Below are 27,842 nucleotides of genomic sequence, written 5' to 3'. Positions count from 1 at the left end.
ACAAAGTTACTCTCATTTCTATAAGGAAAAAATTCTTAAAATCTACAGTTTCAGAGAAATGGTGCAAATAAAAATCTATACAGTACAACTAAAAATATACTGAAGCATTTAAATCTGTATTAATAAAATTCCTTATTTGAGAAAATGCAGGCAATATAAGAAACTCTTAATTATCCCTGGTAATAAAGGACAGGAGTAGAAGAATAAATTAAATCATCAATTTCCCCAATAATCTTTCGTATCATTATATTTTATCTTCAGCTTTCCCTGTTTCTGTATCACTGGACAGGTTAACAAATAATGGCATCCTGAAAAAGTAGCAGCAATAGCAATAGGTTGACATGAGTCTCACACAGAGTGGTGGCCATAGGCCTCAGACCTCTCGGATATGATTTACTATAAGATTTAAACAAACGTATGCAGGATATATATTATTCAATTAACTACTCTACCATTTCTCCGTACCTTATGCCAGGCTTGATTCAAACATTTATATTAGCTGCTGTAGCCCTGGAGGCATTTGATTTGGTAGTCCCAGGCTTAAATAATACTCGAAGTAAAAAAAAAAACACATCAGGTCATGTAAGTAGATCACTTACATGATTAAAGTGATAATTAAAGCTATTATGTATATTTGTCTGTATGTACACCTATATAAATTAAACTATAGTTGTATTAATAAGAAACTAATAGTGTCTTACAACCAAAGTCTCAATTATTATCCAAATGGGGCAATTTAATTTTGTGAAAGGCAATGTAGTTTAGTCATCCCCACTAAAAGTGTGAGACTAACAGACTTACTTATTATAATGATGTCTCTAGAGGCTCAGGTTACTTTTACATCTATCTGCTTAATAAAACCCTTCTTTACTGGGCTATATGAATACTTTTCCAGTGAATAATTTCATATTTGGTTTCTTTAGAACCATCTGTCTTTGAATGAGAAAAATCCCCAAAACAGTATCTTATAAACTCTTGGTAAATGAGAGTACTTCTCATTGTTAGAATATGAAATAGCTAATAAATTAACAGAAAGAAAGTTTGTCAGCTAATACCTGTTGCACGATTGTTGTTAATTCCAAGCAGAGCTGTATGACATTATTCCTTGTAACTGAATAGTCTGTGACAGCAGCAAATGGTGACCTATAAAGAGAAAACGAAAACCGTTATTAACAGGAACAACTTTTGAAAAGTCCCAAAATACAGCAGCCTAAAATAAGATTTTGAATAATATGAAATAAATTGTTCTGAAGTTTACATAGTGATAAACAATATTTGGGGCATATTTAAGAAAAAAATTGAGGGAAATGTTAAGAAGAGAAACTCAAGAAGCAATGGTTACTTTCCATCAAATTTCTCTCTTTTTCTTTTTAGCTCTTAATATTTAAAAGTTCTTTGGTACTTTTTACAAGGTCTCTTCACTACATCTAAAATAAAACAACAACAAAAAGAATACTTTACAGGTTTTTATTTTAATTTAATTTTTTTTTTTAATGGAGGGACTGGAGATTGACCCCAGGACCTTGTGCATGCTAAACATGCACTCTATCACTAAGCTATGCCCTCCCCTCCAAAAAGAATACTTTAGACAAAGACAATATTTTAGTTTACTTCCAAATGAAGCTAGGATTTTGAGTACAGTATCTTTTTGAAATAGTCACAATTAATAGCTAATAATAATGACAGCTAACATTACGTGCTAGTTACTGTTCTAAATGCTTTACATGCACCAACTAATTTTCACAACTCTTACAAGATAGGCATTATTATTATTTCCATTTTACACATGAGAAACTTGAGGTACAGAAAGGTTAAGTGGAAAGTATTAAATGGTGGACCTCATATTCAAATCCAGGATTTCTGACTCTAGAGCCCATCCCCGCAGAGAGTTAAACACTAATATTTCGCCTCTAGGTTTTCACTTGTATTAAACCAATTATTTATGTCACTTCACATCCTTTTACAAACAACTTGTTATATAAATAATATATATTGGTATAAAGTTTATATTTTCAAGAATGTTACAGATAGCAGCAGTCTTCCTGGGCAAGTCAATGAGCAAATGAATTCACAGTGGCTTTCCATTACTCCTTATCCTCTTTCTTGTATGTGAATGACAATCAGGTTTTTGTAGGGCCAAAGCTTACATGATTTTGGAGGCCTAATTTAAAGAAAACAAAATCACAAATAGAAGGCATGATGGTAAAAATTTACCAGATTACTGAAACTTTAGTGCTTTAGATTTCTCTACTGATAACTCTTTAGGCAATTTACTCAAAATGATTATATAAAACTGCTTCCTGCTTATAAACTGAATTTATCTCTTCTAGAAAACTCTAAAACTCAAACACCTCTCATTCTCACAGGGGTCCAAAAGACAAGAGGCTCTTTATTGGTTACATTTTTTTTAAACCACATTTTTCACTTATGTATTTTGGCCATTCTAGTAGTTATGTATTTAATCTGCATTTCCCCAAAGTATTTTTTCTATTTATATATTATCTACATCGAAGTTATCTCTATTTCCCTAATAATTTTCTAACTGGTGATGCTGTTCGTCTTTATGTACATATTTGCTAACCACATATACTCTATAGTGAAATGTCTGCTCAAGCCCTTTGCCCATTCTTTACTTAGATTTTTGGTATTTCTACTATTGAGTTTAGAGAGTTCTTAATAGTTTCTGTATACAAGTCCTTTGTTGAATAGGCAACATGTAAAATTTCTTCCCAGTCTATGGCTTGTCCTTCCATCCTTTTAACAGAATCCTTAGCAGGTCAAATTTTTTTTATTTTAATGAGGTCGAAGTATTGATAGTTAGTTTTCTGGGTTATTCGTTTAGTGTTGTATCTAAGAAATCTTCACCTGACTCGCCCATGTCTTCTTCTAAAGGCTTTATAATTTTTTTCCATTTAGATCTATGATCCATTTTTAAGTCAATCTTTGTGTAAGGTGTAAGGTTTAGGCTGAGGTTCACTTTTTTCTCTGTGCCTATCCAAGTGTTCAAACACCATTTGTTGAAAAACTATCCATTCTCCAGTGAATTGCTTTTGCTCTTTAGTCAAAAATCATCTAACCATACGTATAAAGATATAGCTCTGGACTCTCTGTGTCTATCCTACCACCAATACCAGTTTTGATCACTGAAGTTATAGAATATTTAAAATAGTACTAAAAAACTTCAAAATTGATGAAGTATTCTGGTCCCTTTGCTTTTTAATACAAATTTTAGAATCATATTGTCTGTTGCTATAAAAAAATTCCTGCTGTAATTTTAATGTGAATTTCATTAAACCTACAGGAAGATTTGAGAATTGACATTTTAGTTGAGTCTTCTAATCCATGAACCACAATATGTCTCTCTGTTTATTTAGATCTTGTTTGATTTCATACATCAATGTTTTACAGTTTTCACATACAGATCCTGTAGACATTTTGCTAAATTTATATATAGGCAAATCATTAATTCTACAGCAACTGTAAATTGTACCAATGTTTTTACTTTTAGTTTCCAACTATTCATTGCTGGTATATAAGAAGATGATTAATTATTCTGCGTGGACTTCATATATTACAACCTTGCTTAATTCACTTACTAGTTCAAATGGATGTTTTCTAGATATCTTGGAATATTTACACAATGACACATTATCTGCAAATAAGAAAAGCTTTATTTCTTCCTTTCTAATCTCTATGTCTTTTATTTCCTTTTCTTGCCTACTATACTGGATATGACTTTTAACACATTATTAAACAGGAGGGATGAAAAGGGAGAGCCTTACCTCATTCCCAATCTTAGGAGGAAGGCATTCAGTCTTCCACAATAAAAAACAAGGTCAGCTGTTGCTTTTTATATATGCCTTATACCAAGTTGACACAGTACCATCACTCTATTCCTACTTTGCTGAGAATTTTTCTCATGAATGGGTACAAGATTCTACCAAAAGCTTTTTTTACATTAACTGATAAATTCATATAATTTTTATTCCATAGCACATTAACATGGTAGATTACACTGATTTATTTTCAAGTAGTGAAGCAGCCTTGCATACGTGGAATAAATCTCATTTAGTCAAGGTGTAAAATTCTATTTATATATGGTTGGATTTGGATCGCCAATATTTTGTGGAGGATATTAACATATAAGTTTGAGAAATATTGGTCTGTTTTTTTTTTGTACCGTCTCTGTTGGGTATTGGGATCAGGATAATGATTGTGTCGTAAAATGAGATGGAAAGGATAATGTCCATGTCTACTTTCTGGAAAAGATTGTGTAGAATTAGTGTCATTTTTTCTTTAAACATACAGAATTCACCAGTGAAATCATCTAGGCCTGGACCTTTTTCTCCTTACCTTAAAGAGTTTCTAAGTACAATTCAATTTCTTTCATAGTTACAGGGTTATTCAGAGAATCTATTTCATCCTGGGTAAGTTTCAGTAGTTTGTGTTTTTGAAGGAATTGATTCATTTCATCTAAGCTGTCAAATGCATGTATAAAGAGTTATTTGTAGTATTCCTTTATTATTCTTTTAATTTTGATTGACTTCTCAACATACTGTTTCCGTTTTCAGTTTCATTGATTTCTGCTCTTTTATCATTGTTATTATTATTTGCTCCCTTCTGCTTGCTTTGGGCTTATTTTACTCTTATTGTCTGCTTTTCTTTTTCTTTAATTTTATTTTTTAAAGAATATTTAAGGTAAGATCTACCCTCTTAACAAAATTTTAACTGTAAAATACTATTGTTAACTATAGGTACAATGTTCTACAGCAGATCTCTAGAACTTTTCATCTTATTAAGTGAAATTTTATGCTCATGATTTTTGATTAGCAATTATTTTTCTATTTTCTTGGGATGGGAGATTAGATATCTGATTTGTGATCTTTCATTCAGTGCTATAAATTTCCCTTTCAGCACTGCTTTAGCTGTGTGCCACAAAAAATATGACTTGTTCTAATTTTCATTCTGTTCAATATTTCTATTTATTTCCCTTGAGATTTCCTCTTTTATCCACAGATTACTTAGAAGTGTGTTGTCTGATCTCTAGTTTGACTCCATTACAGTTAAAGAACACATTCTAACTGATTTAAATTATTTTAAATGTGTTGAAGTTTGCTTTATGATGCAGATATGGTATACCTTCATGAATGTTCCATGGGCATTTGAGAAGAATCTGTATTCTATTGTTGTTTGATGAAATGCTCTAAAAATGACAGCTATATCTTGTTATTTGGTGGTGGTGTTCACCTCTTCTAATCCTTACTGACTTTCTGTTCTGAGAGTGGAGATGAAGTATCCAACTGTAATTGTGGGTTTATCTATTTCTTCTTTTAGTGATGTTACTTTTTGCTTCACATACTTTGAAATGCTGTTGTTTGGTATACACATCTTAGCAATTTCTGCTTCTTTTTTGAATTGTCTATTTATATGCTCATCGACTGCATTTTGGGTTTCTTTGTTCTTAATTTAAAAGTAACATTCACACATTAACCCTCTGCTTCTCATAACCATTTGTTGCAAGTATTTTTCCCAGATTGTCATCTGTCTTAGTCATGTTTTTCAATTTTATGTAGTCCAACAGTGTATTTCTTTGCATTTTATTCCATATTTTAAAAGACTTAATAAGTCTACATTTAGAAATCATTTTTTGTCTATATTTTCTCCAGTTTTCTTATGGATTTACATTTTCCACTTAGTAAATGATATACCTAAAATTATTTTAGTGAACAGGTAGTGTTCTATCATTATTTATTTCCCAAAGGCTTAACCAAGTGCCCCAATTCTATTAAATGATCCTTTCTTTTTCCAGTGGTTTTAATATATTGTTTTCCAAATGATTTTATATACCACAGTCTGTTATGAGCTGTATTTCACTATCATTTATTCCAATTCCAAAACAGTGTATTTTTCAATGCAACTTACCAAAACAGTAGACACTAAGAATTCAAATAGTTAATTAGAAGAAAATATATGTGATTAATTAATCTATTTTCTCAGTTAAAAAAATAGAATTAACCTTTTTAACTGTAAGCAGGAATCCACTTAAAAAAATTTATCCTGTTGCAAGGTTTCTAAAACATGACTGTAGGGGTCATTGCATAGCTGTATCTAAATTTACTAAAACTCATTAAACTTAAAATGGATAAATTCTATAGAATGTAAATTAAGTCTCAATAAAACTATTTTTAAAAGATGTATAATATAAGAACTTCTAGGAAAAAATCATTAAAAAAAAACCTACCCCAATGCCATTTTTTTGCTGCATTGAAGCATAAAAATTGGCATTTTAATTAAAAATTGAAAAATGCTTCTGGCATGATTAGAAAGAGCTTGGATTCCTAGTTATGCAAAGGTCAAAGTCTGTTAATAAAATCTAAAAACTTCATTCAAAAGTGAAGAGATGAAGTACAGCATGATTTTTCCCATAAAATCTTTAAAAAAGACTCTTATTTAATCTTCAAAATGTACCAAAAGAAAAATCTATTTGATGACCAAATGCCTGTAGCAAACAATTCTAAGGCATGTTTCCCACTTCCCTGACCACTTGTATTTCAAGTAGGACAAGCTTCTCACTTAAGATTAAATGTCAAGAAAACTGGAAAAAAAAAAAAATCTAAACATATACCAAGGAAAGCACTGATTTTTATCTTGCAGTGAATTCCCCTAAAGTTTTCATTTTAAGGGCAAATCACATAAATTATACTAAGAACCATTCTTAGCCAACAGATATTAATGTTTGGTATAATGATTTTGGCTATACATACACATAAATAAAAGACTGATAGGTTCCAATCTTTGTGAGTTACCAAAGACGAACACGCAATCATGACTTAATGATCATCTATGAGCTAAAGAGACAGATATTTGCAAAATAGTTGAACATGATCAGCTCGAAAACAAAATGAAATTGAGAGGAATGTGTTCCTAAATCTAAAGAAACCCCAAGCTAGAGCTCAGAGTACTTTAAAAAACAAAACAAAACAAAACAAAAAACACATGGCTGGCTCTAAGTAAAAGAAATTAAATTAACGGCAGGAAAGCTTTTTGGTGCCAGAAACTTAAAAAAAAAAAAAGATAAAATCCTTTGCTTATTAACAAATGGCCATTACAGGAACTACCCTATTAGATCTTAAAAGTTAGGCAACTGTCCTCGTAAAATCATAATATGGATAATATACAATGTTTATACTTCTTTCTAGTGAAAATGTTTATGGCCATATAAGAAATTATTCATTGCACATTCTTTTCAAACAAAAGCATCACATTTATGGAAAGGTTACTAATGGTTCAGAAATTCCAAACAAATTAGAAGCTAATAAGAAAAACAAAGAAGTTAATTAGGAAATCTGGAAGGCCTTACTATTTCTCAGGTTGGTACTGCTGAGCCTGAGGGGAAGTCTATGAATAGTGGCCTTGCTAACATCACTGCTCACTTCTGGAACAAGAGGTGCCAAGTGGGGAGCAGTGAGCACATGAGAGGAAATAAGACCTAAAGACAATGAGACACAGGATCTGGTAGTGTCTGAGGTAGTTTTCTTTTGTCTCTGTAATTGTTTTCCTGGTATAGAAATAATTTGTGTCCTACAGTTTCATAGGTTGGAAGAAGAAATTAATTCAACCACTTTCTTAGATAAGGCAAAAATATCAAAGAATGTATTTTTTTTCCTTAGCATCGTCTTAGGCCTTAAACAAAGGTTTTCAGTGATATAAAAAGATATCTCATTGATCCCTTCAAAACAGAATGGTCTTAAAATGTATTTCAGAAACAATCAGAAATAGGTATTAATGCTAAAAATGAGATGAAAGAATAAATTTTCACTATATATAGCAAAATAAACTTTCTCTATAAATAATACTTTTGTGCATTTTAAATGATCTTACTGTACAACATGATACATACAGTGATCTGTAAACCTTCAAGTACAGACTGATTTGGCAAAGCCATATAAAATTGCAAGAAAGATGTGGTGTGAAAAACAGCAGGATGTAGGTTAAAAATAGATAAGCAAACCATAACTTGAAAATAAACAGTAAAGCTACCAAGTGTGATTCATCTCTGAGTCTTCTCCTCTGGGAAAGTCTTGTTTCATTCAAGACAGTATTTAAAATGGGAGGAAAAAAGGATTTTGTTAGCCTTAGATTTTATTTTATGCAAGAAATGTAAGGAGCTGGTTTTTGAAAATAAATGTTATCTAAATGGAAGCTCCATGAAACTGCAGCTTTTGTGATTTGTAAACATTTCCCCTAACACCCTAATGCTAATGCACTAAACATTCAAAAAGTTTTCACTGATATTAAAAAATCTCATTGATGTCTTCAAAGTAAAATATGAAATAAATTTCCTATAAATAAAATTGTATATAGCAATTTGAAGTATCAAGGCCAGAAAGAGAAAGTGGAATCCTTGTTTAGCATTTTAAGAGAAACACCAAAGTACAAATAAATGTTTATATATGCCACATTCTGAAGAATCACCTCCTCAAAATTCTTTAGAATTAGACAGCATTCAACAAAGATGTAGCATGACAAAGGAACATGATAAAAAAGAAACAAGGGCTTTGTTATCACAACAAAAATAGATTCAAATTATAGTTTTCATAGTAGTGAACAGCTTCAGACAAATTACTTAATGTCTCATATGTAAAATGAGGATAATGATACCTGCTCTGTGAGAATTCAGTGAGTTGATACATGTAGAGCATCTAGTTCAGTATGGAACTAAATTGAAGAATTTTGCCTATTTCTTTCTCTTTCTCCCACTTTGACATAAAAATTGCAATAAACTCATCATATTGCTGTGCATGCAAGTTCTCCCCAAAATGGAATAAAAAATTTAATGCAAAAAAATTTGTCACTGTTTTTTAAAAATTAAGCCAGTTGTTTAGCATCAAAATAACCATACTTAACTGACAGATTTTTTCTTTCTTCAACTAAAAAATTATATTGTATTGTATACTAAAGGAATACACTAAGGTAAAAGATCCAATGCTTGGCAATATTTGATTGCAGTGGCCATTTTAAACCTTCTAAATTAAAGTAAATCTACCATAACAAATCAAAACATTAAAAAATTTTGGTAAACATTTCTATGGAACTTTATACAATTAAGTACTTAAGTTCTAAGTTCTTCAAAAGCAAACAAAAATTTAAAAGACAAGATATATTCTTATGTTATATAAAGAAAGCATAAAAACAGATTAGTTTTGCTCTAGAACTTCATATTAACTAAATTTAATTAGAGAGGAAGTAGGGAGTTAAATCATGATTCTACAAGTCACTTGTTAGTGTTTATCCTTTGAAATTATGTAAAGGGAAAATAAGATGAATCTATTCCTCATATGGCTTTGGAGAACAAGGTCAATGTTAGTGCATAGAAGAGAACTTCAAATTCTGTAGGTCTTACATGCTTATTCTAACACGAAAATAAAAATAGGGGTTAAGGTTCAAGGTTACCTAGGGCTAGAGACAGAGCTGAAACTCAACTCTTTTTCAGCCCTCTGCTCTTTTATACTATTTCACGATGCATTTTGGCAGGGATTCACAACAGCAGTCATGGAGAACACTGCTCTTTTGGCTTTTCTAGCATTGATTAATATGTTTTGTTTCCTGTGTAGTTTGTTGGACACACTGAAACAAGAGGGCATGTGGAGTGTTGTCTTGTGCTCTTGCTGCTACCTAGAAAACATTTTTTCTTTGAAAGGAATAAAATATAACTTAAATACACATCCACTAACAATCTCTAATAAAAGTCTGGGCTACTTGTCAGGAAAACAAACAGCCTAAACATTTCACCTGGCATAGCTGTAGATAAAATCCTATTACATTTAAATTGATTTTGGAACCTTCTGAAATTTATATTAGCCAAGGAGCAGTTAAGATATTCATACAATACATGGCAGAGGAAGAAGCAAAGTCAAGTTCCCCAAAATAGAAGTAGCACTCATCATTTACCTTTCTTCTTTTCCAACACCTCTAAAAGATTAAGAATCTATGAAAAGTGGAAGTTAACTTTATACAAAACTATCCTGAAATACAAATCCTGAAAAGTCACAGAAAAATTTCTTCAGAGTTCACTTACCTTACAACCAACCCATGCATTCCAGTTTTCATGAATTCTAAGTAAAAACACTGAACTGTTACTGGTGAGATCCCATATATCCTATTTTTTCACAAACTTTGTCTTACCCTACCTAATCTCTCAGCATTTGATCATCTCCTTTTTTTCCCTAAAACTCTTTACTCCCATCTTAAATGCTCTCACCACACACCCAAAAGGGTAATTACGTGAGGTGAAAGATGTATCAACTAATCTTATTGTGGGAATCATTTTGCAATGTGTATTGAAATCACCATGTTGTATACCTTAAACTTAGGCAATGTTATATGTCACTTCTATCTTAATAAAGTTGGGAAAAAATAAAACAATACTCAAATCTCAAAAAAAAAAACAAAACCAAAAAAACCAAACCAACAGCCCACCCTCACACACAAATACACAAACAAAACAACAACAATAAAAACCTCTTTACTCTCTTTGCTTCCATGACACCACTCTCAACTAATCCAACCCTACTGAGTCTCTGAATAGGCCTTCTTATTTTTTCAATAAGCTGAACTTCTAATCAACCTTCAGTTGGTGGTGGTCTGCAGAGGTCACTCCTTATTCCAGTTCTCCTCATCATTCACTCAAAACAAATTTATTGAGTACCCACTATAGGCCAGGAACTCTTCTACATAATTGTGATAGCAGTGAACCAAGAAGATGAAAATCCCTGCTCACTTGAAGCATACATCACATACAGAGTAGTCAGACAGAAACAATAATAATACATAAGTACATTATATAGTGTTAGAAGGGTTTAAGGGTCATGGGAAACAAATAAAGCAGGTTAAGAGGAATCCATTATAAAGATCTCCTTAGACCTCCACATTAATATGTGCAAGACTATTCCCAAATCGCTACTGACCATATGCCTTTTCTAAGCAGCAATATTGTGAAGACCTTTTCACAGTCTATCATGGCCAACACTCAATACTTGTCTTCCACCATAACCTGTTCCTCCTATTTTGATAATGGCATAACCATCCACTAGGTCAGCCAAGTCAGAGACTTCTTATTCATCCCAGATGTCTCTGGTTTCCTTAATCTCTACCTCTATCTCTAACATTCATCTATCCTCACTGCTGCTTCTCTAAATAAAGATCTCAGTAAATAGCAATGGAGAGAAACAACTCTGTAGTCAGATTCCTGGAATGAATCCTGGCTCCATCACTTACATCTTATTTGGTTTTGAACTGAACTTGTTACTTTTCCTATTGTAAAATGAAGACAACCCTCCTAGGGTTGTTTTGATTAAATGAGTATGGCTGGCAGCATCTGAATCACCAACAGTAGCAGCAGCAGGATTCCAGTGGCACCACTCCACAGTGGCAGGTTCAATATCCATGGGTTCAACCGACCTCCAATTGAAAATATTTGGAAAAAAATTCCAGAGAGTTCAAAAAAGTAAAATTTGAATTTGCTGCCTATTGGCAATTATTTACATAGTATTTACAATGAATTAGGTATTATAAATAATCTACAGATGACTTAAAGTATAAAGGAGGACGTGAATAGGTTATATGCAAATACCATTTCATTCTATATAAAAGATTTTGGTATCTGAGGTGGTCCTGGTGGATACTAAGGGACAAATATTCCTAAAATAACCTCCTAACTGGTTTCCCTTCTTCCAGCCTTATTCTTCAGTAATCTTTCCCAACACTACAGCCCAACTATTCTTCAAAATTCAAAGGTTTGAACACAACAATAACTTTAAACAGCTCCCCACTGCCTTCAGCATAAATGCCTTAGCATGGCAAAGAATTCTTTTTCTCCTTCTTTCTTTCTTTTAAAACAAGCTGTTAACGTACAATCATTATAGGCAAGCCAGCCTGGAGCTGAACTTCCCTGCAGAAAAACCTTCAAAATATAAACTTCAGTTTCTTTTTTCCATTTAAAGTCTCAGAAGAAGACTTTAAAGTTATCACAAAGTTGTCTTTTTTTTTTTCCCTTCCAAGTATACATTTCATTTTTATGGTCAAAATGTTAAGTGGCCTTTGATTTAATTATCACCGTGGTATGACAAAGCATAAAATAAGCATTGTGAGAAACTTTGCAGCAGTGGAAGCCAAACACATGATTTAAATTATTCCTTCAGGCTTTTTGTCACATTTTCTCTTCAAAACACCATTGATTGACTTCATGGACTGCTATGAACGCGTAGATGCACTCATGTACGTTTGTAAATGAATTGGCATTTACTAAGAGCATCTTACTAGATGATAAAAATAATGTCACCATAAAAATTATAATACAATAAAATCTAAGAAACTATTATATAGTGTTCTAGAAGCCATTATGTGTTTTTATAAACAGCCATATCTGCCATTAAGAAGTAAAAATATTCTCGGGGGGAGGGTATAGCTCAAGTGGTAAAGCACATACTTACCATGCATGAGGTCCTGGGTTCAATCCCCAGTACCTCCTCTAAAAATAAATAAATAAACCTAATTACCTACCCCCTCAACAAAAAATAAAAGAAGTTAAAATATTCTCTAATCATTCTATTTATTTATTTAACAAGTACTAGGATAAAAGCAAATTAATGAAATTTGACAAATATAAATATCAGGGCTGAGCAAATTTATAATTACAGGACAGCTGATAGGTATTAGAAGATATAACTAAAATGAAATATGTTTTCTTTAAGTTTTCTGATTACTGAGAAGCCTCCTGAAACAAGTGTATTATATTACTTAAGGATAAGCCATATTTTAAGTATATTTACTTACTGACCATTATATAACTTGTAGAATTTATAAATTTAAACTGCAATTACTTTATATAATTCATAAATGTGGTTTAGACAATTATGAGAATTTTAATGATGTCATAATATAAAAGAAACAGGTTGTTCACCAATGAATTACCAAAAAGCTAATAATATACAGCTTACTGTTCAGATCTGGATTTAGTATTATCATGTTATATGTTATTACTAATTTGTATAAAATTAGACAATATAGAATTAAGTAAAATTACCTTAAATTTACCTCAGACATATAAATACTTTATTTTTAATATAAGGTCTCATACTTTTAAAAAGTCAAAATACAGCTGACCCTTGAATGAGACTGTTAGGGTTGCCAACTCCACACAGATGAAAATCCACATGTAACTTTATAATCAGTCCTCCAAGGTATTTTATTACTTTGGGTGCTATTTTAAAGGGGATTGTTTCTCTACTTTCTTTTTCTGTTGATTCATCATTAGTGTAAAGAAATGCCACTGATTTTTGAACGTTAATCTTGTAACCTGCTACCACGCTGAATTCTTCAATCAGCTTAGTAGTTTTTGTGTGGACCTTTTAGGGTTTTCTATATGTAGTAACATGTCATCAGCATATAATGACACTTTTACCTCTTCTTTTCCAATTTGGATCCCTTTTATTTCTTTCTCTTGCCTGACTGCTGTGGCTAGGACTTCCAAGACTATGTTGAATAGGAGTGGTGATAGTGGGCAGCCTTGTCTTGTCCCAGATTTTAGTGGGAAGCTTTTGAGTTTTTCACCACTGAGCACTATGCTGGCTGTAGGTTTGTCATACATAGCTTTTATTATGTTGATATGTTCCCTCTACGCCCACTTTGGTGAGAGTTTTTATCATAAATGGGTGTTGAATTTTATCAAATGCTTTTTCTGCATCGATTGAGATGATCATGTGGTTTTTGTCCTTTCTCTTGTTGATGTGATGTATTACATTGATTGATTTGCGTATGTTGAACCAGCCTTGTGTCCCTGGGATGAACCCCACTTGGTCATGATGTATAATCTTTTTTATGTGTTGTTGGATTCTATTTGCTAATATTTTGGTGAGAATTTTGGCGTCTATGTTCATCAGTGATATTGGCCTATAATTCTCTTTTTTGGTAGTGTCTTTGCTTGGTTTTGGTATCAGGGTGATGGTGGCTTCACAGAATGAGTTTGGGAGTATTCCCTCCTTTTCAATCTTCTGGAAGAGTTTGAGAAGGACTGGTATAAGCTCTTCTTTGTACATTTGGTAGAATTCCCTGGCATATCCACAGATTAAACCAACTGATGATGATCATATAGTATTGTAGTGTGTATTTACTGAAAAAAATTCAAACCCATGTTGTTCAAGGGTCAACTGCATATATATGTATATGTATGTAAATCCTACTGACATTGATTCAAGAAAGAATTCTAGTAAAATTGTACACTAGCAGAGTTTCTATGAGAGACAAAGTGTATTTTGAAATCTGATTATTTAAGTATTATAACAGTGCCTGCCCCTCTCAAAAAATTCTCCAAAATGAAAGTTTATTTAGTTTTTTAAATAGTTGCAATGTTTTACCATTAAAATGTTTAACCACATATACAACTTTAATCTAACATTTTTCATTTTATATTATGAAAACATCATTTTATGTGTTTCAAAACAAAATTAACTGAACTAGCAAAAAAGGACCAAAACCACGTTTACAATATCCAAAACTGACTGTGCAATGTGAATAATAATAAAGAATGAACAAAAGCAGGGGTAATGAGACAAGCAATGCATGCTACGAAAGTGTCAGTGTCCAACTACCCATTTAAAACAGTGAATAGAATCCTGATGGTCACTTTCTTAAATACAACCAATTAATGAAAAAAATACAGAAAATCAGGAGACAAGGCAGTATTACAAATCTTATTATAACTGCCAAAAATGATTTTGCTTATAAAGTGGCAAAGGTATTTTTAAATTGTCAGGGAGTAATTATTGATTGGCTAAACTTAGTTGGGTACAAAATTTTGCAAACAATTAGTATCTATTTGATGACACACCTATATTGTGGTAAATCATGAGACATCTGTTATTTAATATTCCTCTACTTGTTCAACCTTTTCACAAGAAAACATGAAACAATGTTATATTAAAACTGGTATCTGAGGAGGATAACCTATGAAACATGTGGAAGATTTTACCTGTCCAACCAGGCAAGCAGACTCTTGGCTGCTCCAATCAGATCCACAACCGAAGTCAGAAAATCATTTGGCAATTTTCGGCTGGTTCTCCCATCATAATGGCCACTCCTTCTCCTCCCTGTTATAAAATTCTGTAGATTTTTGGCAGATGCATTCAGCTTGTGAGAAAGGGTTTTTAGATTTTCTGTTTCCAAGCCATAATTCTGAATTATAAAGAGAGAACAAACATACTTAAAGTCAATATTTTATTCATTCATGAAAATATTTACTGAGTACTTTACTATACTTGACTATATGTATAAGCAATGAAACAAATATTAAGAGGGACACATAAATAAGATAGGATTCCTAGCCTAGCAGAACACATAATCAAATGAGGATTTAGGGAAACATCAGCTAAACAAAATGAACATGCAAAGAAAGGGCACTGTATCTTGGAACTATGCCGCCCAAGACAGAAAGATTATAAGGACTCATAAGCATTTTTTAAAAAAACCCAAACCTAAGTTCATTTACTTGTGAAATTCATTATCAACAATTATTTTTCAGTATCTATTCTATTAGCATATGCATAATCATGAGTATAGGTACTAGAAAAATTCTGCTTCCTTTAAATGAGCAAAGTAAGCAAAACCCAGCAATAAAATGAAACAGCAAAAGATAAATCATATGCAAGATAACTTTTCTTCTGTGTCTCCTCCACAATGACTCACATAAGAAGTTTGTTTTATAAAATGGTATACCTGGAAAACCTCTACATCTTCAGGGGAACCAATAGACTTTCTCTCTTTTATAATACAAATTATAAAACTAAACTTATTTTTAATTTTGTCATGGTTGCATTAGCTTACAGTCAAATATGAAGCACATCTAAAGCAATCACAATGGCTTTTTGATAAGTATTATTTGTTTTCTTCTTTCCCTTGGTCTCATTTTTCAATTTCTAGTAGTATTTATTATTTTACCCTAAATATTTCATCTATAAATTATTACAGAAAAGAGTTATATCAGTAAATATAAACTTTTTTTTTACCATATTATATAGGAAAATATTGTAAGACCGCCTCACACAAACTTTAGGGAAAGACTTTATAAGTTACAATTAAATTTTACAATTAATAATTATGAGTTGTAAAACAATTCTGAGAAAGACTGGTTAACCAGATCACAGGATGACCTTAATCAAACTACTAAGCAGCATGTACGGTACTGTCATCTGTAAAGTTAAAAGTATTATTCACTTATAGAAAATCATAAAATTCAAAGTATGTTAGATAGCTTCTGAGGCCCAAACAAATTCTGTTCGATTTACCCTGCTTTTACAGTTAAGTAAAGTGAGACACAGGGAAATTTTTTGGCTTTGCGTAAAGAGCTCAGAGCTTAGAGTAGACAGAGTTCAGAATGGGACTCTGTGAGGCCACCAGTGAAGGAATGCCTCTACCACAACTCCTTAGCATCAATAGTCTACTCCTGTTCAAGTAGGGTGGTGAGAAAAAATGAACCAAAATGGAAGATTAAATACTGGCGAGGTGAAAAAGGGAAGCAAATGGCACAATGAATGTAGCTATATTGTTGAGTCAACAACCACAAGGTACCTAGTTTATATACAATTTAGGTTTATTTTTTCAACGGTAATTTAAGAAAGAACTTAGAGGAGAAAAAAGGAGGGACCAGAGAAGGATTTGGACGCATAAATATTAAATACCAAGTTATGTATGTTCCCACTAAAGATTTAATAGTGATAAAAATCTGATTATTCTTTGCTGAAAATTCAAATTTTTGTTAAAAGAACTTTGTTTTGGAGCCATGGATTTGTTTTGAAAAAAAAAAAAACCAGTATATTATATATATTCACTGCTAAATTTGAATTACAATAGTCTCTCAAGTTAAGAGGTTTGGTTTACACAAATGAAACAGTCTATTCAAATTCTATTGCATCTGAGCATGGACTACTTGTGAAACATTCATGAGATTTTATCCAGCATGCCCCTATATTAAAAAAGAAATCCTCTTATAAGAGATACTCTCTAAGGACTAGATAAGAACAACTTATAATTACGTCAACTAAACTTAAATGATACTTCTGAAGTGCTTGAAACTATTTTCATGTTTTCCCTATGTTAAAGCATTTTCCCTTAAGTACAACAGTCTGCATTTTTCATTTTTGTGTATTAATGATTTTAATGAGAAAACATTTGTTTACAAACTATAATGATTTCTTAGAGAAGCTCAAATTATAACAGTTTATATTAGAGAGGAACCTAATCGATCAACCTGGTAACATAACTTGCACTCTGTAGCCATTACCCCCATAAAAGATTCATTTAAATTATCTCTTTATATATTAGCATCTCAAATATTTCATTAGAAAAGGTAAAAATGATTTAAAAAGAATACAGATCTTCTTATAAATAAAAATCTGAAGTCAAAGTAAAAACACTTTGAAGCTTTCACACTTGATAATATTAAAAAAATTTTTAAATACAACTCAAGAATTAGAGAAGAGAAAAATCTTCTGTGCAAAACCTGGAAAGATGCCTTGAGAAGGTCTCCTAACTTGGAATCCTACTAAAGAAATAACCTATATGGAGGAAATCCAGGTGAAAAATGAGGACGCCAGAGGAATCCAGTGGCGAGAAGAGACAAAAGATGCATAGTAGAGGATGGGGAAGGAAATTCTTAATACTTATTTTAGTTAACACAAAATGTGACTACTTAAACCAATAATTCAAAAGCATTTTAAAAAAAATTCTAAAAAGTATAAAAATAGGCTGGAAGCTTATCTGTATATTAGCACCTATGTGGTACTATTTTAACAAAAGAGATGGATTAGTTGATCTCGCAAGTTAATTCTTATGACAGCTCTCAATTCTAAGTAGCTCAAAATCAATTACGGACAACACAGATACTTTCTTGCTATTTCCTTCATGAAAGTGGATGGTTTGTTGTGACTTGCAGTCACCAGTAAATCACACTCCCTTGCCTACCATGTGAAGAAGCAAGAAGTAAATGAAGCACCCCTTTGCTTTGGGCCAGAGGTATGCAGATGAGAACTGCTTTGACTTTTTATAAACTGCAGGTTTATTCACTACAGATTTGCTTTTTACTGGATATGTATGGGACAACTAGGCATTACTATTGGTATAGAAAGAACTACAACAAGTAAACAAAAGCTTGGACATGAAGTGTACTTAGCTATTTTCTTTGCCCTAGGTGTTACCTTCTTGGCCAATAACATTTCTGCCAGGAAGCAGATGTGACTCCACACTGATTCAATATAGCCAGTCTAGTCTTAGGGAATTGTGGCTAAGTTCATACTGTTCTTCTCTCAATTATATGCATGTAAAAGCACATGAAAGAATGAAACGAAGGAATACATTTAACATTTTAGAAAATCAAGTTGGCTATATCCTTACTAGTGGCAAATTCTCACTAAACATCTAACTGAAAATATTCAGTATTGGCACCACATATTTTACAATGTCAATGCTACTTTATTTAGAGCTCTTAATGTGAATGCATCATGTAGCAGGTGTTTAGGTTTTATAATATTTTGCTTTATAAATATGAGTGAGTCCTAAAAGGACTGCTTTAATGACTTTTTCAGAATTGAATTATTTTGAGATGAATGAACCAAGCAATTATGCTGCAAAGAAACAAATCCTAGCAATTGCAGACATCAAATTTTTCATGCAAAATACCTATTACATGAAAAGTACATGAAGAATGAAATGAAAACTGTTCTTATCCTGTCATAAATGATTCACTTGTACTTCTCAATAAAAGGTGTATTGTCAGAACATAAATTAAAGACTATACATTAAATTATATATATTTTATTTATGCTTTACTATTTCAGTGAATACAATGAGCTCTCTACTGAAGCACACCAAATGATAGCATAACAGCTCCAAAGAGTTAATACAACTCTAAACTATGAACAGCTTATTTCTTTCTAGGATAGCATGGTATAAACGATATGGTTGGTGCTTAATAAATGCATGAATGAACAAGTTACTAAATAAACCTTTGATTTTCATCATCTGGTGTAACATTTATTTCCCATCAGGACTAATTTTAAGACAAGGCAGATGAAACTATTCCATGGCTTAAAAGAAACAAAGGAATTTGGTACTTTTTCTGTGTCTTCCTTATCCTAGGAACAGAAACTTCAGAGTCAGAGGCTGTATAGGCAACAGAAAAAAATACAGTTCTCTGGAGAAAGGCAGAGAACTTCATTCAGTAATATAACATTAATTTAACAACCCCTATATGCTAATAAGCACTGGGCAGAAAGCATATCGAGGACTGAAAAACCTAAGCAAAGAATAATAATGTGATACAAAGTATAAGTTGCCATTCTTCCCATTACTTCACATTCTGCAGCAGCCGAATCAAAATCCTCATTTTTCTCTGAACACCCCATACTCTTTCACAATTCTGTCTTTACACGTATTTCTACTGCCTAGGTAAGTTTTCTCCAACTTTTTGTCTGGCAAACATCTACTAATCTTGCAAGTCCCAAAGCAAATCCCACCTACACTTCCTGGATCCCTGTAGTGTTCATCATCTCCTTCTGCACTCCCCTGGGATTTTCTTTAAATCTATTATTATCTTTTAATGACTGCTGTCTTCTTTACTAGACTGTATAATATGCTATGAGCATAGACTATGCCTTTTTCATCTTTGTATTCCCTGCGGTAGGACTGCATGAGCATGAATGTATATATTTGTTAAAAGAATAAATGAATACAAAAGAACACAGTAATGCCATTTCCAGCAACATGGATGCATCTGGAGATTGTCATTCTAAATGAAGTAAGCCAGAAAGAGAAAGAAAAATGCCATATGATATCACTCATGTGGAATCTTAAAAAAAGGACACAAATGAACTTCTCTACAAAATGAAACAGACTCACAGACACAGAGAACAAAATTATGGTTACCAGGGGGTAAAGGCTGTGGCAAGGGATAAATTGGGAATTTAAAAACTGCACTTCTTAGGGAGTGATGGAAATGTTAGCTATCTTGATTGTGGTCATGGTTTCATTGGTGTATATACATCTATCAAAATTCATCAAATTGTACATTTGAAATAAGTGTAGTTTACTGTACAGGAACCATACCACAATAAAAGTGTTAAAAAACATAAAAATACATTAAAAAATAAAAATTAAAAAAAGAAGAAATGAATACAGTAGATGTAAAGAAAAAGTAGAAAGCCAGTAAAGACATTATAGTTTCAGAGACAAAACATAGTTCCTGATTCCCAACAGCACAACTCATAGTCTAGTCAACTCAGCTTGCTGATGAGGGATCTCACCTCCTATTTTATAATGGCATGCAGAAGTAAGTCAGAATTCTTGTTGCTCAGAAATTTACTTTATATTCACTGGAAAACATCTGGTACATAAATTGAAAGATATTTGCACTTCTAATGCTGATGTATAGCCATGAGGAAGCAACAAAAAGGAAGTTTAATATTTGATATCTTTGGGGAATGTGACCAATCTATTGTTGAATAAACACAGAAAGAATGAATTTAATGTTTTGATTTATTATTTTTCCCAAGAAAGTGATGCAACACAACAGTGCTTAAACTCAGAACTACAGAGGGGTTAAAACTCAACATATGAAGAGATTTGCCATAGCTCCATGGCTCGAACGTGGCAATAGTCTAGACGTGTTTCCTCTGATGTTATCCTTTTAAGTAAGTCTAGGTCAGCAGAGCTTATTCATGGGTCAAAGCCTACAGGTCTAGACTATCTGTAGGTAGCACCATAATCACCAATCTTACTTCCTTCTTCAAACTGGCAGAGTGGAGCTCAGCACAAGAGTGGCTCATTTATAAGAAGCCCTGCTTATGAGACAGACACTTGAGATTTCAAGCTGTGACACCCCCAACTATTACTGTTATAGAAGATGTGGCAAATAGGGGACTTCTAGATCAGATTCCCATCTCCAAGCCACTTCCACTATACCTTCATGGCCACTCTGACTCGGATCTGGAGACCAGTATGCAAAAACACTGTGGACTCTTACCTCACCCTGAGTACTACTTTTTATTTCAGGCATGATTTTTCCGATCTGATTCAGATAAGGGAAAGTGCAACTGCATGTTCTGCTCTGAATTGATTTCTCTTATCTCAGTGCCCACACTAAGAAGTACAAATCTCTTATCAGGACATTAAGGTATTTTACCATCTGGCCCTATTCTATTTTTTAAAGTCTAATTTTCTGTCACTGCCTCGCACCTACTTTTGGTAGGAAAATAGCTGACCATTTTTCACGCACGCTCTTTATTCTGTGTGCCTGTGTACGTGTTGCTTTTTCTACCTGGAAATCCCTTCCCTCTGTTCCTCCACCTCTTAAACACATGCTCATCCTCCACTAGACTGTTAAAGATCACCTCTTTTGCAGTATGAACCCATTTATTTTAGTCAAAACTACTTATTTTTTCTGTTTCCTCATAATACTTAGCTCATATTTTTATTTAGGAATTACGCTATAATATTGTGATTATTTGTATGTCACTCTCATCCCACTAGGCTTTTCAAGATGGCAGGAACTAGATTTTACATCTGACACACAGTGCTGAATGTACTGATTCTGAAATTGTTTAATTATCTATACATTTCTTATTAATCATCATCTCAACAGTAGATACTACCTACTGAACACCTACTGTGAGCCAGGCACTGAATTTGGCACTATACAAACACAATCTCATTTGCTTTTCATACTACCACGAAGAGGTAGTTGGTATTATCTCTATTTTAAATAAAAGAACTAAGGCTATGGTGAAATTATTCCCCTCAAATGTCAGTAATTGACTGAGCCAAATTTCAATTCCAGATTATTATGTTACAAGACTCATGTTCTTTCTCATTGTAGCTCTAGCCCCAATCATGTTAGTGTCATCTTACCTAACATGGAAAAGAAAATCTATATTCTTCTCAGAATATCTAATGTACTATCAGAAATCTTACAGGATTATTTTCACATTGATTTCTCTTGTCTGACTAGGCAGTGCTCTTTTAACATACAAAAGTAGCAATATAATGCACAATATTCAATTTTCATTGAGGCATGTATAAAGAACACTCAAATAAATTGATTATTTTAAAATGGATTCTTCTAAAATAGGATTACTTAATATTTGTGATTCTAAAACAAAACTTTTAGAAGGAAATGAATGTCATAACTGATCGTATACAGTTGTATATCCCAAATGTTGCTGTGAAAACTCCCTTGGTGAGCTCTAACTTAGTTTTTCAAGTAGCTAGATTAAAATGTCACCAATGGAGATAATAAGCCTCTTTAATTTGTAATGTGGCACTGCATAACACATCAAGTTCAATGGAGGAAAATAACACATCCAGTTGTTTGAGAATTAGGGGATTCTTTTTGCTTGCATTTAAATTATGTTTTTAAAGGGGGTGGAGAGAAGGAGAAGAAGAAACAAAAAAAAATTTTTAAGGAAAAATGATTTTAAAAGTCAAGAAAAAAAAAATAAACTGGCAAAGTTTCCCTCCACACGTCTTATGTCCTTACCAGTGCACACAGGAGGTCAACTGCTTCCAAGATCAGTTCCTGATGGCCAATGCGGCTGACCCCCAGATCTTCTAGCTCCTGATGCGTGATGCGCAGTAGCTGGTCCCCACTGATCTTCTCCCTCTCAAAGTTCTTAATATATTGCTGCAAGCAGTCATCAAGACCTGCAAAAGAAAAATATGGAAGGTCAGAATGAAAAAACAGTTGAAGCAAACAAATTTTTAGAAATAAAAAAACAAGTATTAATTTCTACGAAGTCACAAGTTAAGTCCATTTCAACTCTGGACTAGTTCTATCACCCACCTTTTCTCAACCTTTATATGGGCTGCAGTGGGAGAAAAAAATCACTTCCTCATATCCCCAACTGTTAAGTTCCTATTCAAATTTTCCTCAGCAATTACTGGAAATCTTTCTCTCTCTTCTCAGCAGTTCTCTCTGTTGCCTGTTTCACGAAGTATGCTAATGGGCAGGTTCCCCTACTTCCAAACTTATTTGCACCCCACTCCTTCTTTCCTCTTTAACCTCACTGCACAGAGAGAGGTATCATTCCTGCTATACAAGGCTAATCTTTCCCAATGAACCTAAATAATTATAAGTAAAATTTATAACTACCACCTACAAATTTCCTACCTATTGTTCTTAAGAAAACATAACAGAAAATAAATGTTGATCTGTATTGTAAACCATACAAATTTACCATGAAAAAAAATGTGCTTTTGTCAACTGAAATATTAAACACACTATACACTACTTTTATAACACCACGCCTTAAAAAAATCAAAAGGAAGTCTCAAGTCATTTCTATGACATGTCTCTGACTTTTTCCGTAAGTTATACTGCTTTCTGCCATCTGCAGGGAAAGGAATGAACATAACCATAGCTCTAGAAAGAGGTTTCAAAAATAATGAAACATTTACAAAATGATGATAACATTTGAGAGATATTCTAAGGATGTATAAATTTTCAGTAAAGCAATGATATTACAGAAGATGGAGTAAAATAAATAAATGAATCCACTATAATACAGAAGTAGAAGTATAATATGCAAATTGTATTTAACGTTCAAAATGTTAAAAACCCACTTAAAACTGATGTTAGAGAATAACTCTATCCCCACTCCAGACAGTTTTACTTTATATCATTTTATACACAATATATGCGCTCTTATCTAAAAACAGAATACTCTGTGATGTTTACAGCAAAAAATAAAAATGTAAATGTAAATTCACTAGTTAGACTTCTATGCCACTCACTATCCACTATGAAGAACAAAGATTGACCTATGAAGGTTTGTGAGGACCTAGGTCCCACTTCTGCAAAATAAAGTTAGGAAATTAAACATGCATCAGTCCAATATCCTTTTGCTTACTCATATACATGAATGATAATTCAAGGCAGAAGATCTTACTTTTAATCTCGTTTTCAGCCCCCTCATTACACTGACACTACTTTTTTCTAAGATATCCAATGACCGGTAACACCAGATTTAACTGCCCCATTTCCAATCTCATTCTTCCTAAGCAATTTCTCTATTTCTACTAGCATTTTTCCTAGCCTTAGAGCCATCTTTGATGACTCCTCAATTTAATCTCTTATCCTGTAAGTGAGAAACAATTTATTCATTCAAAATAGCTCTTGCTCTGTCCTTTCATACTCATGCTGTACAGCCTTCCCTGATTCCTGGTTGCTGTCCTGGCAGCACTCTATCCAGTCTATCACTGTCAGATCTCTAAAAACACTCGTTGATCATCAAGCCATTACCTGATTCAAAAATTTCAATGATTCCTCCTACCAAAAGGTTAAAACTCAAAGATCTTTAAAAACTTTTTAACTTCTAAAACTTTCTTTTGGTCCTGGATACGAAGCATTAGTTAGAGTTCAGGTATTAATTGCAACATCTACTAAAGACAAAAACAAGCATTTTATCTATAATATAAACAGCTAGAATGCTCATATAACCATGTTTTTCTTCTATCTGTAGGATAGTATACAATGATAAATGACTAAGCAGAAAATAACTCACATTTAAGATCTTGTGGTACTTCCTAAATCGTCTAAAAAAGATAAATAATTCAGTAGCATTTCAGCACTAAGTGAATTTTACTGTATTCTAATTACTGGAAAATTGACCAGCCTATGTCAACATATAAGCTACTTAACAGATATGTAGAATATTTAGTAAATCAAATTGCTGAAGTATTCTAGAAAAACGAGATTTTGCTCTAGAATCTATGTAGTTAAAATTGGCTTAACAATTCTTATATAGTTCAGGATGATATAGCCACGTAAATTCTCGACTTAACTCAGAGGTGAGCTGGCCATCACTCTTACTTAATAAGTGTATTCACTCTTTGCTCTGCTTTTTACTGTATTCAACTTTATATTTTGTTCAACCAAAAACTAAGAAAAGGTTTTCTTCAGAAGCATTTATGCCATTAGATAATTCTAAATTCCAACAAAATTTAGGCAATATCTACTTTAACAAATGGGAAAAAAATATGAACAAGCATAACAAACTGTGGGGTATCCATACCATGGAATAATACCCAGCAATTAAAAAGGAAATACTGATACAGACAACTTGGATGACTCTCAAAGGTATGATGCCGAATGAAAATGGCCAATCTGGAAGAGGTTACTGGCTGATTTCATTTATATTATATACTTAAAAAGACAACACTAGCAGCAGAAAACAGGTCAGCAGTTGCCAGAGATTGGGAATATGAAGAGGCTGTGACTTTAGGAGCAGGATGGAGTTTTTTTGTGGTGATGAAACTGTTTTGTGTCTCGTCTGCAGTGTTGGTAACATAAATCTATACACGTATTAAAACTCATACAATCATAATGCCCCAAAAGTCAATTTTACTCTTGCTAATTTAAAAAATAAAAATTTTTAAAAATGCAAATGAATTACAGGCCATATAACATTTGGAAAAGACTATAAAAACTAAAATTTTAGTTGAAAAAATTTTCCTTCTGATACCATTTTATCGTAATGTTTTACACAAAAGACCCAGACCAGGGAATAATGCTTCCAGCGACCCATTCAGCAATTACTTAAGTACCTACGAACTTTGGGGCAATATGCATTCATGCATTTAACTACCGTTGAAAAGACTCCTTTACCCTGCTAACTGGCAGGGCTGATAGGCTATAAACAGAATTCTCTGAGAAGCCAAGTATGATGCAGGGTGTGCAGACTGATGCAGTGATATCAATCAGAGCCTGTGGTCTCTGGAAGACTTCTTAGAAGGTCAAGCCCCACTATAATGATCATCACCATTTCTACTCCTCTCCTCATACCTAATTATTTGTCTAAAAACTTAATGCTATCTTTAAGACAGAGCCTGGAAAAAAAATCTTGACTGAGTGACTAGGTGGTAAGATGTCAATTGTTACATTTTACAAAACAATTCACCCTTCCTACAATCGGTTTCTGGTTCTTCATCTTAAACCAGAGTAGGTTTTAAATGCCAGGCAACTTTAAAAGGAATCTCAAAGAAATATCTGCTTTAAAACTCCCCTCTCCTAGAAAACAACCAAAAGAAAGTAAAAGGAAGAAAACTTTGTCAGCACTGAAACTAGAAGAGTGCCAACCACATAACAGATAGACTAAATATGTAATGTTAAAAAATAAAAAGGTACTAGAAGAAAATTGGGTTTTGTATGAAAGCAAAGCCAAAAACAGGAAAGAATAAGAGAGAGATTTGAGTACATAAAAATTAAGTTTTTGTTACGATATATCAAAGCAGAACATTCACAGAAAAGTACTTAAACTATATTCAGTGATATACGACATCAAGACCAATGAATGAGGGCAAAGTAATTCACAGATACATTATGAAGTTGCTTAAAACTGCTCAATTTTAAAATACTGATATATGGTAATCTGAGATAGGAGCCTAAAAATGCAATAGCACATTAACAAAACAATGTTTGAATGGTTTCATAATTTTGTAATTTTTAACATTTTTGATGCAGAACATGATAAGTCAGCTGGACAAGCAGTTTTCCTCAAAGTGATTTTCAGAACAGATTCCAAATAAACTTATAAATGCTCTTTAAGTAAAGATGAAATAAACTCTATATATTATACACTTATTCTGCACTTCGATATTTAAATTTTTTAAACAAAGCCTGAAATGATTTTAATGACAATAAACAAAGACTGCTTGCTATTATCATGGAGCTTCAAGCTATTACATACTAATGTTTTAGCTAAAACTGAAGCTGTTTTTCTCTTTGCAAGTCTTCAAAGTCCTTAACAAAGAATATTTTACTAACAGAAAAACAATTTTTAATATGAATCACAGAGCGACACAACATAAGGGATTAGTTGTAAACCTAGGGATTAGTGATGTCTTTAATTATACAGCTTACTAGATAATCATTTGTTGTTTGTTTTATTTAAGGAAGCTTAAGGATATCTAAGCCTTTCACCTTTTATTCTGGCATTCTCAAAGACCTCCAAATTCAGGCTCCAAACTATCTTTCAAAAGTATCTCTCATACATTCATATATCCTACACTGCAGCCAAATTGAACAACTCAGCTGTTTCCTTAATATGATTGCAGTTACCCAAAATGTGCTTTTCTACATATTTAGTTGTTGAAATCCTGTCAGGTCTTGGTCATCAAGAATCAGATGGATCTCTCTTCTCTTTTTATCTCTGGATTTTACACTTCTGGTACTTATTACCCATGCCTTTCTAATAATCTGTGTTAGTGTCTTGTCACCCCAAAGATTATAGAGCTCTGAAGGGTAGATCACTAACTCCTCCACACAGCACTGAGCACAGTGGGCACCTGATACATATTCAATCATGCCTTCACTGAATAGTTACTGAGTTGATTACTATGTACTTAGGCACTGGAAATTAATGCCAAGCAAAAACTGACATGGTCATTGACTTTAGGAACTTCATAGTATAATATTGAAGACAATCATTAATCATTTAATTGCCAAAACAGATGTGTAAATACAAGCTGTGATAACTATTACAAAGGAAAAAATACATCATGCTGTGAAAAACCAAAATGGAGACTTACCTATGCTGAGGAGGAAGTCAGGAATAACTTACTTGAGGAATCAATTACTGTACTATGATCTATAAGCTTAAAAATTGTCAACTAGGCAAACAGGAGGAAAAGAGGGAACAATGCAGGCAAAAGAAAGAACATATGCAAAGACCCTATGCTATGAAAGGAACACACTGTACATTCAAAAAACTGGAAGAGGTTTGTGTGGTTAAAATGCAGAG

General features: G+C 32.8%; 1 protein-coding gene across 1 annotated transcript in view; it reads right to left on the bottom strand.

Annotated features, from left to right (window-relative positions):
• Positions 1-254: 254 nt before the first annotated feature.
• Positions 255-27,842, bottom strand: part of LOC116662024 (connector enhancer of kinase suppressor of ras 2-like) — a 68,351-nt gene continuing 40,763 nt past the window's right edge. The window contains exons 2-4 of the mRNA XM_032475172.1: positions 22,583-22,746; positions 15,029-15,231; positions 255-1,143 (exon numbers count right to left, since the gene is read on the bottom strand). Coding sequence (XP_032331063.1) covers positions 1,026-1,143; positions 15,029-15,231; positions 22,583-22,746 — 485 coding nt within the window. The 3' untranslated portion in view covers positions 255-1,025. The remainder of the gene's footprint in view (positions 1,144-15,028; positions 15,232-22,582; positions 22,747-27,842) is intronic.

Source organism: Camelus ferus, chromosome X, assembly GCF_009834535.1.
Source record: "Camelus ferus isolate YT-003-E chromosome X, BCGSAC_Cfer_1.0, whole genome shotgun sequence".
NCBI classification, from domain to species: domain Eukaryota; kingdom Metazoa; phylum Chordata; class Mammalia; order Artiodactyla; family Camelidae; genus Camelus; species Camelus ferus.
The sequence above is the reverse complement of the archived record's forward strand: the minus strand, read 5'-3'. Positions and strand labels throughout refer to the sequence as shown.